The following is a 14,576-nucleotide window of genomic DNA, read 5'->3' as shown; positions in this document are numbered from 1 at the left end:
AACCTACGCGCCGAGTGTGTGCATGTGTGTGTGTGTGTGTACCTCAGCTTGTGCACTCAGCTGCAGGTGTGTGTTCAGAGTGTGTTCGGCCTCAGAAAGTTGTCGTCCTGCTTCAGAGCTGCTAGACAACAAGCTGCTGCTCTGCTGCAGCCAGCTGCTGACCTGCACACACACAGACACACACACACACACACACACACTTAGTTTCTTTGTGTAAGTTTGATGAAAGTCGACATTTGGAATAAGAATAATTGATATTTTATATTCTATGTTATTTTATTAAATGCTCTTTTAAAGTCTTCCGGTGGCCGTGTTTGGTCCGCGGACCGGAGGTTGACCTCCAGCTCGACCTCCAGCTCCACAAGGAGGGAACAGTGGAGAGGGAGGAGTCACCTTGACCTCCAGCCGGTCACATGACGACAGCAGCTGGAGCCTCCGATTGGTTGGGAGCGGTTGGTGGGCGTGGCCTTCTCCGCCAGCAGTCTCCTTACCCAGCATGCACTGCTGCACCGCTGCCTGCACACTACACCACAGAAGAAGAGAAGAAGAAGAAGAAGAAGAAGAAGAAGAAGAAGAAGAAGAAGAAGAAGAAGAAGAAGGAGGAGGAGGAGGAGAGGTGACGAGGCTGAACACTGACTGAGGTTTCCGGTCTTCAGCACGAAGAGGATCATGGAGATCTGACCTGGATCCAGACTGCTGCTCTCTGGTCTCCTCTGATCCAGATCCAGGCGTCTGGTCCACTCTGGACCCGGACTGGAGGTCTCCTCTGGTCTCCTCTGATCTGGATTTAGGCTTCACAGCTAATCTAGATTCTGGCCTTTGGTCTAACCTGGATCCAGTCTTCAGGTCTCTGGTCTCCTCTGATCTAGAATCTGACTTGAGGTCTGATCCAGAATCAACAATCAGGTTTGTTTTGAGTCCAGACTTCAGGTTTCTGGTGGCTTCTGGTTCAGATCCGGACTTTAAGTCGAATCTAGATTCTGACTTAAACATTCCGGTCTCCACTCGTCTAAATCCAGGCTGCAGATCTAATCTGGATCCAGGTCTCACATCAGATCTGGATCCCTGTCTCTGGTCTGCCTGAGATCCAGGCTCAAGGTATCTGGTCTCCTCTGATTTAGAATCTGACTTGAGGTCAGATCTGGACCCAGGCCTCACATCAGATCTGGACCCAGGCTGCAGGTCTGTGGTGTGTTGAGTTCTGGATTCTGACTCCAGGTCTACGTTCTCTGCTGATGTGGATCCAGATAGCAGGTCTTGGTCCAGGATCTTCCAGTCCTGTAGTGAGGACAAAGTACTCATGTTCACTGAGCGGAGCCTGAACGCACCATGAGAACGTTATCATCTACCTTCATACTCATGTTCACTGAGCAGAGCCTGAACGCACCATGAGAACATCATCTACCTTCAGTACTCATGTTCACTGAGCAGAGCCTGAATGCACCATGAGAACGTTATCATTTACCTTCAGTACTCATGTTCACTGAGCAGAGCCTGAACGCACCATGAGAACGTTATCATTTACCTTTAGTACTCATGTTCACTGAGCAGAGCCTGAACGCACCATGAGAACGTTATCATCTACCTTCAGAACTCATGTTCACTGAGCAGAGCCTGAACGCACCATGAGAACGTTATCATCTACCTTCAGTACTCATGTTCACTGAGCAGAGCCTGAACGCACCATGAGAACGTTATCATCTACCTTCAGTCCTCATGTTCACTGAGCAGAGCCTGAACGCATCATGAGAACGTTATCATTTACCTTCATACTCATGTTCACTGAGCAGAGCCTGAATGCACCATGAGAACGTTATCATCTACCTTCATACTCATGTTCACTGAGCAGAGCCTGAACGCACCATGAGAACGTTATCATCTACCTTCAGTACTCATGTTCACTGAGCAGAGCCTGAACGCACCATGAGAACGTTATCATTTACCTTCATACTCATGTTCACTGAGCAGAGCCTGAACGCATCATGAGAACGTTATCATCTACCTTCAGTACTTATGTTCACTGAGCAGAGCCTGAACGCACCATGAGAACGTTATCATCTACCTTCATACTCATGTTCACTGAGCAGAGCCTGAACGCACCATGAGAACGTTACCATCTACCTTCAGTACTCATGTTCACTGAGCAGAGCCTGAACACCTCATCATGTAAGTGAACCTCCGTTCGTACCTGGGGGTCCTCCCCGCGGCCCATGATGCAGTTCTTCCCCTCTTGGAGCAGCAGCCTGGCGGCCAGGTCCGCGGTCCTCCTGCGGTCCTGCAGCGCCTCCAGCAGCTCCTCCAGCCTCCGGGCCGCCCCCCCGCTGCTCTGGGAGCTCTGGGAGGAGGACGAGCATCAAAGCACTGCATCCTGGTGCACCTGCAGCTGGAAGTCTGTAAACAACATGCGTCTCAGTGAGTCTGACCCAGAGCTGCTCCTCCTCCTGCTCCTCCTCCAGCTCCTCCTCCTCCTCCTGCTGCAGTGCTCCTCCTCTCCTCTGGAGGTCCTCGGTCCTCTGCAGCCGTCTGAGTTTCTGCAGCAGGAAGCAGCTGCTGGTTAAAAGCTGCAGAGATTTACCCAGAAGCTCTAGAGGCAAACAAAGAATATCTTAGAGAAGTGAACCAGGACCACAACCAGCAGCTGTTGAGCTTTACTGGTTACTCGTAACTAGTACTATCACTGGTTACCTCTCCTCATGGAGTTGTATGTGAGCTCAGTCATTATGTCTGGTCTGGACTGTTGATCCTCCACCAGGTCCAGACTCACAGCAAACTGCACACAGGCAGACAGAGAGACAGACAGGCAGACAGGCAGAGAGACAGACAGACAGGCAGGCAGACAGGCAGACAGACAGGCAGAGAGACAGGCAGGCAGGCAGACAGACAGGCAGACAGAGAGACAGACAGGCAGACAGGCAGAGAGACAGACAGGCAGACAGGCAGAAAGACAGACAGACAGGCAGGCAGACAGGCAGACAGACAGACAGACAGGCAGGCAGGCAGACAGACAGGCAGAGAGACAGACAGGCAGGCAGGCAGACAGACAGACAGAGAGACAGAGAGACAGCAATCGGCTTTAATTGAAAGTGATTGTAAAATATTCTGAGTCACAATAAGTTGTTATTTCAATCCAGATTCAGAGTGAACATCTAGTTTCACTTGTTGGGGCGTGAACATCCATCTTGAGACCTTTAAGTTGAAAGTCATTTCCTGTCATGGTCCACGTCTCCTTGGTCTTGAGACCTTTAAGTTGAAAGTCATTTCCTGTCATGGTCCATGTCTCCTTGGTCTTGAGACCTTTAAGTTGAAAGTCATTTCCTGTCATGGTCCACGTCTCCTTGGTCTTGAGACCTTGAAGTTGAAAGTCATTTCCTGTCATGGTCCACGTCTCCTTGGTCTTGAGACCTTTAAGTTGAAAGTCATTTCCTGTCATGGTCCATGTCTCCTTGGTCTTGAGACCTTGAAGTTGAAAGTCATTTCCTGTCATGGTCCACGTCTCCTTGGTCTTGAGACCTTGAAGTTGAAAGTCATTTCCTGTCATGGTCCACGTCTCCTTGGTCTTGAGACCTTTAAGTTGAAAGTCATTACCTGTCACGGTCTACGTCTCCTGAGGCGTCTCACCTCCGCGGCTCGCCGGTAGAAGTCTGCAGCCAGCCTCAGGACTTCCTGCCGTCTGTGCAGCAGGCGGAGCAGCAGCGACCATCCCTCCGTCAGAGAGGCCACCATGGCCTCGTGCACCTCCTGCTCTTCCTCCTGCTTCTTCGTCCTCTTGTGCGCCATCGCCCCTTCATCCCTCCATCTCCTCCTCTTCACCATCGGCTCTGTCTGTTGCCTTTTTTCCACCACAGCGAGAACTTCCCCCTCATGTTTCTGGAACAACGACAGACTGTCAACGAGTTTAGCAGCTTCAGTGTCCGAGGAGTCGGGTGGACAGGTGTGTCCGATAAGTCCGATGTGTCCGAGGTAACGACGTGTCCGATGTGTCAGATAAGTCCGATGTGTCCGAGGTAACGACGTGTCCGATGTGTCCGATAAGTCCGATGTGACTAGTGTGTCCGATAAGTCCGATGTGTCCAATGTGTCCGAGGTAACGATAAGTCCGATGTGTCCGATAAGTCCGATGTGTCTGATAAGTCCGATGTGTCTGATGTGATCGATAAGTCCGATGTGTCTGATAAGTCCGATGTGTCCGATAAGTCCGATGTGTCTGATAAGTCCGATGTGTCCGATAAGTCAGATGTGTCCGATAAGTCCGATAAGTCCGACGTGTCCGAGGTAATGACGTGTCCGATAAGTCCGATAAGTCCGATGTGACCAGTGTGACCAGTGTGTCCGATAAGTCCGATGTGTCCAATGTGTCCGAGGTAACGATAAGTCCGATGTGTCCGATGAGTCCGATAAGTCCGATGTGTCCGATGTGATCGATAAGTCCGATGTGTCCGATGTGTCTGATAAGTCCGATGTGTCTGATGTGATCGATAAGTCAGATGTGTCCGATGTGTCCGATGAGTCCGATAAGTCTGACGTGTCCGGTGTGTCCGATGTGTCCGATAAGTCAGATGGGTAGAGTTGTTGGCACTCAGACTGTGGCATTAAACCGCCAGAATGACAACATCGTGGAGAAGCTGACGGCTCTGCAAATGAAATTGGATCGATTTGAAATCCTATTGGGAAATGGGAGGAAAATGGAGGAATAGTAGTTGCGCAAATTGAAATGCAGCTACTGGAAGACCAAACAATCCCAATCTTATCTGCTTTCGGCTCCCTCTACCAGGACGGGCCTTGGCCAAGGCCGTTACTGGAACAACAACTCCCCCGAAGATCACTGAAGCGAGAATCTCTCTCATTCCCTTCCCCCTATCCACAGACACCTGTGGTTGTTTTCTCCCCGGGACCCTTCAAGGCTATCTCCATGGCAACGACCATCTTGCGGACTGAGAACTATGTCCGTTGTGGCCTGGGGGAGGACGACGTACCAGGCCACTCACACACGAACTTCAACACACTGATATGCATTCACTACCCCCATCCCACGCCGCCTGCTTCTTACCCCCAGTGTGACAGGACGGGGCTGTGGCTGGCGCTGTGAAAGGCTGCTGGACCGGCTGGCTGCTTGTCGGTGCTGGTTACCTTCTGCCCCCAATGGATGGGCTTAGATCACCCAGTCTTTGGATTACCTCCCCTCCCCCCTTCCTACTCGTTGCAAGTCATGTCTAAGATGTATGTGCTTATGTGCTAAGGTGTTTTTTTCCGGCTCCCACACTGTACCCCTCTCGGGGCATAGTCGGGGGGTTGGTGTTTTTTTTCTCGCCTTCTTCCCTCATGTTATGCTGTAATCTTTCATCCACCCTTTCTTGCAATTTCGATGCTTTTGTACCTGTACTCTAGCAAACGACAAATAAACCATCATCATCAGATGTGTCCGATGTGTCCGATAAGTCAGATGTGTCCGATGTGTCAGATGTGTCCGATGTATCCGATAAGTCCGACGTGTCCGAGGTAATGACGTGTCCGATGTGACCAGTGTGTCCGATAAGTCCGATGTGTCCAATGTGTCCGAGGTAACGATAAGTCCGATGTGATCGATAAGTCCGATGTGTCCGATGTGATCGATAAGTCAGATGTGTCCGATGAGTCCGATGTGTCCGATAAGTCTGACGTGTCCGACGTGTCTGATGTGTCCGGTGTGTCCGATAAGTCCGATGTGTCCGATGTGTCTGATAAGTCCGATGTGTCCGATGTGTCCGATAAGTCCGATGTGTCCGATAAGTCAGATGTGTCCGATGTGTCCGATAAGTCCCATGTGACTCAGGTGTCCATATGTGCTCTTCCATCTGTTTGTACCTTGAGTTTCTCCATAAGCTGCTGTTGCTCCTGGATCAGATTCTGGTTTTCTTCCTGGTTGGATCCGATCTCACAGAGACCAGGATGAACCTGGACCAGCTGTAGATGGACCAGAGACCCACTCTGTATGTGCACACAAATAAACAGCTAGTTAGCTCACTGGTCGTCACAACGGGGCCGAGGAGTCAAGGGGTCAGCCAGCTGGTCTGGGGTCAGATGAACAGAAGTGGGCTCCTCTGGGTTGTGAAACGATGTGACGTCTGTGACGTCATCATGAAACCTGTCTGTGGAGTGCGGGAGGAATCCGGAGAACCTGGAGGGAACCCACAATGCCGAGGGGAGAACCTCCAGACTCCACGTCTCCCACCATCTCCTCATGAACCTTCACTCAGACTCACCTGGAGGACAGAGACCACCAGCAGGGCTGGTCCGGCCTGGATGGCGATGGTGCTCAGCGCGGTGGCGGAGCGCGGGAGCGCCATGTTCCCTCCTGCAGACGGCCTTCCCGTCTCAGGCGGTTCCTCCGTGTCTCCGGCCGCCATGAACAAAGACCAGAACCCGTCAGAACTTCTCTCTTCTTTTGTGTCTCTTTAAATGAAAGATGTTTTTTTCTTCTTTCCCGAGCAGCTCCACAGTCTGACTCTGGTTCCCGTTGAGGTTCTGGTGCTGCTGGCAGGGCGGTCCCTGTTGAGGTTCTGGTGCTGCTGGCGGGGCGGTCCCTGTTCTTTGGTCTCCTGCAGAACACGGAGAACATCAATGAGTCACACCACGACCTCCTGACAGTTATCCAGTGTTGTCTGTTGAGTAGGTGTTAGCACCATGTCACGATAACGTTAGCTAACATGAGCTCGGTGGCCCGAGGGCCCACGGAGAGCCTGAACCAGATTTAGATGAAACCCGATCCGGGTCAGGTGGGACCCAGAACCAGATGGTCTGGAGGAGTGTCTTTAAATATAACGTGGAAGGAAATGACCGCCATGAACAAGTCGTGTTCAAGTACTCTCTTAAAATACCGATAAAATGTCACAGTTAAAGGAACAGTACTGATATTTTGAAGAGGTTACAGACATGACACATATGTATATACACATATATACATACATACATATGTATATATGTATACTGTCTGTAACAAGTACCTCTTATATAATATATATTTTATATAAGAGGTACTCGTTACAGACTGTGTATATATATATATACATATATAAATATATACACATGTATATATATACACGTATATATATATAAGAGCTACTCGTTACAGAATGTATATATATACGTATATATATATTATATATACGTATATATATATAGAATATATATATACATATATATATATAATATTGTGGCAGCTGTGTCTGATTTGGCCTCGGCTGCTGGTGATTGGCAATCAGGCAGCAGCCGAGGCCACCTTTATAAATGCTCCCACTTGAGAGTGGAGGGGGAGGTGAGCAGAGGCACGTGTTTTGCGGTCTGCTCGGTGTCGTGTGGGTGCCAATAAATATGTCCTTGAACGAAACCTCTCTATGTCTGGCGGATCCTTGGTGCTGGTGGGGGAAACCCACGGGTAGCGGCAGCAGTCCTGCTACATTGGAGCCCAACGTGGGGCCCCTGAGGACCCAGTGCCTGAAAGGGAGGGAGCCAGACCAGGAGGAAGAGCTGATGAGCAGCTTGGGCCAGATACTGGACCGGATAGAGGAGATGGGGCGGGCACAGGCTGAGGAGAGCCGCCTGTTCCTCGGAACCCTCCGAAACCCGCCGGCGCTGTGGCAGACTCCCGTTCCCCGTGACCCGCCGCCGCAGCCGACCCCCGGGAGCCGTCGGAGCTGCCGACCCCCGAGGTCCGGGACCCGTCGGAGCTGCCGACTCCAGAGCCCCAGGACCCGTCGGAGCGGCCGAACCCCGAGGTCCAGGACCCATCGGAGCTGCCGACCCCAGAGCCCCAGGACCCGTCGGAGCTGCCAACCCCAGGACCGGTCGGAGCTGCCGACCCCAGAGCCCCAGGACCCGTCGGAGCTGCCGACCCCAGAACCCCAGGACCCGTCGGAGCTGCCGACCCCCGAGGTCCAGGAGCCGTCGGAGCTGCCGACCTCCGAGGTCCAGGAGCCGTCTGAGCTGCCGACGACCCATGTTCCCCGGGACCCGTCGGCGGAAGGCCGACCCTGGTTCCCCGGGACCCGACGCCGCTACCAACCCCTGATCCCCGGGGCCCGCCGGCGGCGCCTGTTACCCCTGCCCCGTCCCCATCTCGGCTGGCTTCAGCTCCCCGTCCCCCCGTCCCAGTCGACCCCAGAGCCCCCACGTCCTGAGCCCGGTCCCGGTCCCCCAGAGCCCCTCCTCCGCCCAAGCTCTCATGGGGGGGGGAGGGGGAGTAGGCTAGGCCGGATGGAGCCCCGGCCTAAATCGAGTGGTGGGGAGTGTGGCAGCTGTGTCTGATTTGGCCTCGGCTGCTGGTGATTGGCAATCAGGCAGCAGCCGAGGCCACCTTTATAAATGCTCCCACTTGAGAGTGGAGGGGGAGAGGTGAGCAGAGGCACGTGTTTTGCGGTCTGCTCGGTGTCGTGTGGGTGCCAATAAATATGTCCTTGAACGAAACCTCTCTATGTCTGGCGGATCCTTGGTGCTGGTGGGGGAAACCCACGGGTAGCGGCAGCAGTCCTGCTACAAATATATATGTATATGTATATATATAATATATATGAGAGGTATTTGTTAGACTGTATATATAAATATTTATATAAATATATTTATAAATATATATAGAGTGTATCGCTCAAAGACACTTTTGACTGTCATCTTAATTCATTTCAATCGTCTCACATTTTGACGGTTTTATGACAAAATGATTAATTATCTTTAAAAAAAAAAAAACGTATAATTAATATCCCAACGAGACCAAACGATTATATTCATACATATTTGTAGTAAAGAGGTGAATATATGATTATAATATGAGTATATTATTATATTCTGTGGTCTGTGAGCAGCTGGCGGTGCGTTCAATTCAATTCAATTCAGTTTATTTGTATAGCCCAATTTCACAAATTACAAATTTGTCTCGGAGTGCTTTACAATCTGTACACATAGACATCCCTGCCCCAAAACCTCACATCGGACCAGGAAAAACTCCCAAATAACCCTTCAGGGGAAAAAGGAAGAAACCTGGAGGAGAGCAACAGAGGAGGATCCCTCTCCTAGGATGGACAGATGCAATAGATGTAATGTGTACAGAAGGACAGATTCAGAGTTAAAATACATTCAATGAATATGACAGTGTATGAATAGTTCATAGTAGGCATATTCCACGATGGAGACCTCCACGATCCATCAGATGGAGGTAGAGAGGAGGAGTGGGCGGAGTCTCAACAGTGGGCGGAGTCTCAACAGGACAGTGGCGCAGTCATGAGCAGGAATTCCACGACCCAGACGATCCATCAGGCAGATAGGATCTATGCCGTCTCATAGGGTCCGATGACCCCATGAGACGTGAAGTCAAAAGGACTCCGGGGAGAAAGCAGAGTTAGTAACGTGTGATTGAGAGATGAAAATTCATCCTTAAGGAGAGAAAAAAAGAGGAGATAGGTACTCAGTGCATCCTAAACGTCCCCCGGCAGCTATAAGCCTATAGCAGCATATCAAGGGGCTGGACCAGGTGAACCTGATTCAGCCCTAACTATAAGCTCTGTCAAAGAGGAAGGTCTTAAGTCTACTCTTAAACGAGTTCAAGGTCCCTCGTGCTGGTAAATGATGCTCAGGTGTTGACAGGTAATTCCACTGATCAAACATATGATTATTAACTTAATATAATGTAATAGTTCAGCCTCTATACAGTCTGTAAGATGTATTCATATTTAATAAGTTATTTTCGTCCCGATGTGCGCGCACACGCCGGCATCCGAGCTCTGCGGCGCGCGAGACGGAGATCGGAGTTGTGTTAACGCGACACTAGAGACAGAATGACATGCTGCTGGAGAGACGACCAACAACAGACGGATTGAAGCTCATTCTGCGCATGCGTTAAAAAAAAAACTAGTTAAACCTGTAATTGAATTAATTCAATTCAGTTTCAATTCAGTTTATTTGTATAGCCCAATTTCACAAATTACAAATTTGTCTCGGAGTGCTTTACAATCTGTACACATAGACATCCCTGCCCCAAAACCTCACATCGGACCAGGAAAAACTCCCAAATAACCCTTCAGGGGGAAAAAAAGGGAAGAAACCTGCAGGAGAGCAACAGAGGAGGATCCCTCTCCAGGATGGACAGATGCAATAGATGTAATGTGACCAGAAGGACAGATTTAGAGTTAAAATACATTCAATGAATATGACAGAGTGTATGAATAGTTCATAGTAGGCATATTCCACGATGGAGACCTCCACGATCCATCAGGCAGATGGCGGTGGGGAGGAGGAGTGGGCGGAGTCTCAACAGTGGGCGGAGTCTCAACAGGACAGTGGCGTAGTCAGGAGCAGGAATTCCACGACCCAGACCTCGATGATCCATCAGGCAGATAGGATCTATGCCGTCTCATAGGGTCCGATGACCCCATGAGACGTGAAGTCAAAAGGACTCCGGGGAGAAAGCAGAGTGAGTAACGTGTGATTGAGAGATGAAAATTCATCCTTAAGGAGAGAAAAAGAGGAGATAGGTACTCAGTGCATCCTAACGTCCCCGGCAGCTATAAGCCTATAGCAGCATATCAAGGGGCTGGACCAGGTGAACCTGATTCAGCCCTAACTATAAGCTCTGTCAAAGAGGAAGGTCTTAAGTCTACTCTTAAACGAGGTGACTGTGTCTGCCTCCCGGACTGAAGGTGAAGCTGGTTCCATAAAAGAGGAGCTTGATAACTAAAGGCTCTGGCTCCCATTCTACTTTGTAAGACTCTAGGAACTACAAGTAGTCCCGCATTTAGTGAGCGTAGCTCTCTAGTGGGGCAATATGGTACTACAAGCTCCTTAAGATATGATGGTGCATCACCAATCAAGGCTTTGTACGTTAAGAGAAGAATTTTAAAAGTGATTCTTGATTTTACTGGGAGCCAGTGCAGAGCAGCTAGTGCAGGAGTGATGTGATCTCTTTTCTTAGTTTTAGTGAGAACACGAGCTGCAGCATTCTGGATCAACTGGAGGGACCTAAGAGATTTATTAGAGCAGCCTGATAATAAGGAGTTGCAGTAATCCAGTCTCGAAGTAACGAACGTGAACCAATTTTTCTGCATCTTTTGAGACAAGATGTGCCTGATTTTTGAAATATTACGTAGATGAAAGAATGCAGTCCTTGAGATTTGCTTTACGTGGGAGTTAAAGGACAAGTCGATCAAAGATAACGCCAAGATTCTTTACAGTGGTGTTGGATGCCAGGGCAATGCCGTCTACAGAATCCACATCACCAGATAATTGATCTCTGAGGTGCTCAGGGCCGATTAAAATTACTTGGTTTTGTCTGAGTTTAACATCAAGAAGTTGCAGGTCATCCATGTTTTATGTCTTTAAGACATGCTTGAATTTTACCGAGTTGGTTGCTCTCCTCTGGTTTTATCGATAAATATAGTTGAGTATCATCTGCATAACAATGAAAGTTTATGGAGTGTTTCCTGATAATATTGCCCAAAGGAAGCATGTATAAGGTAAATAAAATTGGTCCAAGCACAGAACCTTGTGGAACTCCGTGATTAACGTTGGTGGTTATCAAGGCGTCATCGTTTACAAATACAAATTGAGATCGATCTGATAAATAGGATTTAAACCAAATTAGTGCCGTGCCTGAAATGCCAATCGACTGCTCCAGTCTCTGTAACAGGATGTCATGGTCAATGGTGTCGAATGCAGCACTAAGGTCTAACAAGACCAGGACAGAGAGGAGTCCTTTATCTGCTGCCATTAAGAGGTCATTTGTAATTTTCACCAGTGCTGTCTCGGTGCTGTGGTGTTTTCTAAATCCTGATTGAAATTTCTCAAATAAACTATTATGATGTAGAAAGTCGCACAACTGATTTGCGACCACTTTCTCAAGGATCTTGGAGAGGAAAAGGAGGTTAGAGATCGGTCTGTAGTTAGCCAACACCTCTGGATCCAGAGTGGGCTTCTTCAGGAGAGGTTTAATAACAGCCACCTTGAAGGAGTGTGGTACGTGGCCTGTTAGCAGAGACACATTGATAATATCTAATAGAGAGCCGCCAATTAAAGGCAAAACGTCTTTAAGCAGCCTCGTCGGGATGGGGTCCAAGAGACAGGTAGACGTGTTCGAAGTAGAAACCGTTGAAGATAATTGGTCACGGTTGATGGGAGAAAAGCCCTCCAAATATACACCAGGGCATACAGCGGTTTCCAAGGCCATTCCATTTGAGGACAGATCACTAGTTATGGGCAAGAGAATATTAATCTTGTCCCTAATAGTTAAAATCTTTTCATTAAAGAAGTTCATAAAGTCATTACCACTGAGGTTTATAGGAATGCTCGGCTCCACAGAGCTGTGACTCTCTGTCAGCCTGGCTACAGTGCTGAAGAGAAACCTGGGGTTGTTTTTATTTTTTTCTATTACTGATGAGTAATAGGCTGCTCTGGCATTACGGAGGGCCTTCTTATATGTTTTAAGACTATCTCGCCAAACTAAGCGGGATTCTTCGAGATTAGTTGAACGCCATATGCGTTCAAGCTTTCGTGACGTTTGCTTCAGTTTGCGGGTCTGAGGGTTATACCAGGGAGCAAACCTCCTCTTCCTCACTGTCTTCTTCTTCAGAGGATCTATCGAGTCCAGTGTCATTCTCAGAGAGCCTGTGGCACTGTCAACAAGATGATCAATCTGGGACGGACTAAAGTTAGACCAGGAGTCCTCTGTTATATTGAGACGTGGTATCGAATCAAATACAGAAGGAATCGCTTCTTTAAATTTAGCTACAGCACTGTCAGTTAGACATCTGGTGTAGAAACTTTTGACTAACGGAGTACACTCCGGTAGTATAAATTCAAAAGTTATGAGGTTGTGGTCTGACAGAAGAGGATTCTGTGGGAAGACGTTCAAATGCTCAATGTCAACGCCATAAGTAAGAACAAGATCAAGCGTGTGGCCAAAGCTGTGAGTGGGTTTCTGTACTCTCTGACAGAAGCCAATCGAGTCCAACAAGGAGATGAATGCAGCACTAAGGCAATCATTATCAACATCCACATGGATATTAAAATCTCCAACAATAATAACTTTATCAGTTTTAAGAACCAAACTTGATATAAATTCTGAGAATTCAGATATAAACTCTGAATATGGACCTGGTGGCCGGTACAGAATCACAAATAGAATTGGCTGTAGTGTTTTCCAGGTTGGATGTGAAAGACTAAGAACAAGGCTTTCAAATGAGGTGTAGTGTAATTTAGGTTGAGGATTAATTAATAGGCTCGATTCAAAGATGGCTGCTACTCCACCTCCTCGACCGGTGCCTCGAGGAATGTGAGTATTAATATGACTTGGAGGAGTCGATTCATTCAGGCAGACATATTCTTCATGGCTCAGCCAGGTTTCAGTTAGGCAACATAAATCAATGTGATTATCTGATATTAAATCATTCAGTAACACAGCTTTAGATGACAGAGATCGAATATTTAGGAGACCACATTTAATAGACCTATTTTGTTGCACTGCTGAAATAATGGTGTTAACTTGTATAAGGTTATTGTGTACGACTCCTCTTCTGCTTACTTTTGATTTATTTAATTGAAGTGGCCGTGGGACAGACACAGTCTCTACTCTAAAGTCATGGGTGGGTAACTGCTCGAATGGAAGAGCAGAGAAGGGTGTTAAACTACAACTCTGCTCCCGGTTCCTGATCTGAACCCTGGGTTGTCATGGATTAAGTCCGGTGATCAACTTGGTCATATTCGCAGAAATGAGACGCGCTCCGTCCAACGTGGGATGAATGCCGTCTCTCCTCATCAGATCAGGTTTTCCCCAGAAAGTCTTCCAGTTGTCACGTAGCCCACATTATTCGCTGGGCACCACCTCGACAGCCAGCGGTTGAAAGCGACATTCGGCTATACAATTCGTCTGTCTGCAAATTTGGGAGAGGGCCAGAGAAAATTACGGTGTCCGACAACGTCTTGGCATAAGCACACACCGATTCCACATTAATTTGAGTGACTTCCGAGGCGGGCTCGGCGTCATTACCACCGGCGTGTATTACAATCTGACTGTATCTCCGCTTGTCCTTAGCCAGCAGCTTCAAACAAGACTCCACGTCGCCCGCTCTGGCCCCCGGGAGGCACACGACTCTGGTCCGCGGCTTCGCTATTTTCACGTTCCTGACTATAGAGCTCCCGATAACCAGGGTGTGCTCCTCAGCGTGTCGCTGAGCAGGGAAAACTGGTTGGAAACGTGAAGTGGTTGGTGCACAGCGGGCTTCTGTGTAGACTTACTACTCCTGGAACAGTTACCCAACCACCCGGCTGCACGGTTACCGCCGGGGAACAGCTAGCAGCTGACTGTAGCTCCGCGCCGGCTACGGGAGAGGGCGGGCTAACTAGCATAGCTGTCTGAGCTTCGATAGCGCGGAGCCGTGCATCTAACCCACTTAGACCTGCCTCCAACCTAGCAAATAAACTACACTTGTTGCATGTATCGTGAATTAACTGAGTTAACGCGTTATTTTTCACAGCACTAATTAAAACCCTTTATGGTGAGAAGCAGAAACACGTTGTAATAAATAATCTTGATGACGCTGATGTTTACGACTCCTTCAAAA

The 14,576-nt window shown here is 48.7% G+C and overlaps 1 protein-coding gene across 1 annotated transcript in view; it reads right to left on the bottom strand.

The window, feature by feature from the left end:
- Positions 1–14,576, bottom strand: part of LOC130203042 (titin-like) — a 118,230-nt gene that overhangs the window by 103,431 nt on the left and 223 nt on the right. Inside the window, exons 2-10 of the mRNA XM_056428938.1 lie at positions 6,240–6,575; positions 5,842–5,964; positions 3,619–3,867; positions 2,686–2,770; positions 2,424–2,584; positions 2,189–2,335; positions 683–1,278; positions 394–523; positions 43–162 (exon numbers count right to left, since the gene is read on the bottom strand). Coding sequence (XP_056284913.1) covers positions 43–162; positions 394–523; positions 683–1,278; positions 2,189–2,335; positions 2,424–2,584; positions 2,686–2,770; positions 3,619–3,867; positions 5,842–5,964; positions 6,240–6,383 — 1,755 coding nt within the window. The 5' untranslated portion in view covers positions 6,384–6,575. The remainder of the gene's footprint in view (positions 1–42; positions 163–393; positions 524–682; positions 1,279–2,188; positions 2,336–2,423; positions 2,585–2,685; positions 2,771–3,618; positions 3,868–5,841; positions 5,965–6,239; positions 6,576–14,576) is intronic.

The sequence above is a fragment of the Pseudoliparis swirei genome, chromosome 2 (assembly GCF_029220125.1).
Source record: "Pseudoliparis swirei isolate HS2019 ecotype Mariana Trench chromosome 2, NWPU_hadal_v1, whole genome shotgun sequence".
In the NCBI taxonomy this organism is placed as follows: Eukaryota; Metazoa; Chordata; class Actinopteri; order Perciformes; family Liparidae; genus Pseudoliparis; species Pseudoliparis swirei.
This window is presented reverse-complemented; position numbering and strand designations above follow the sequence as displayed.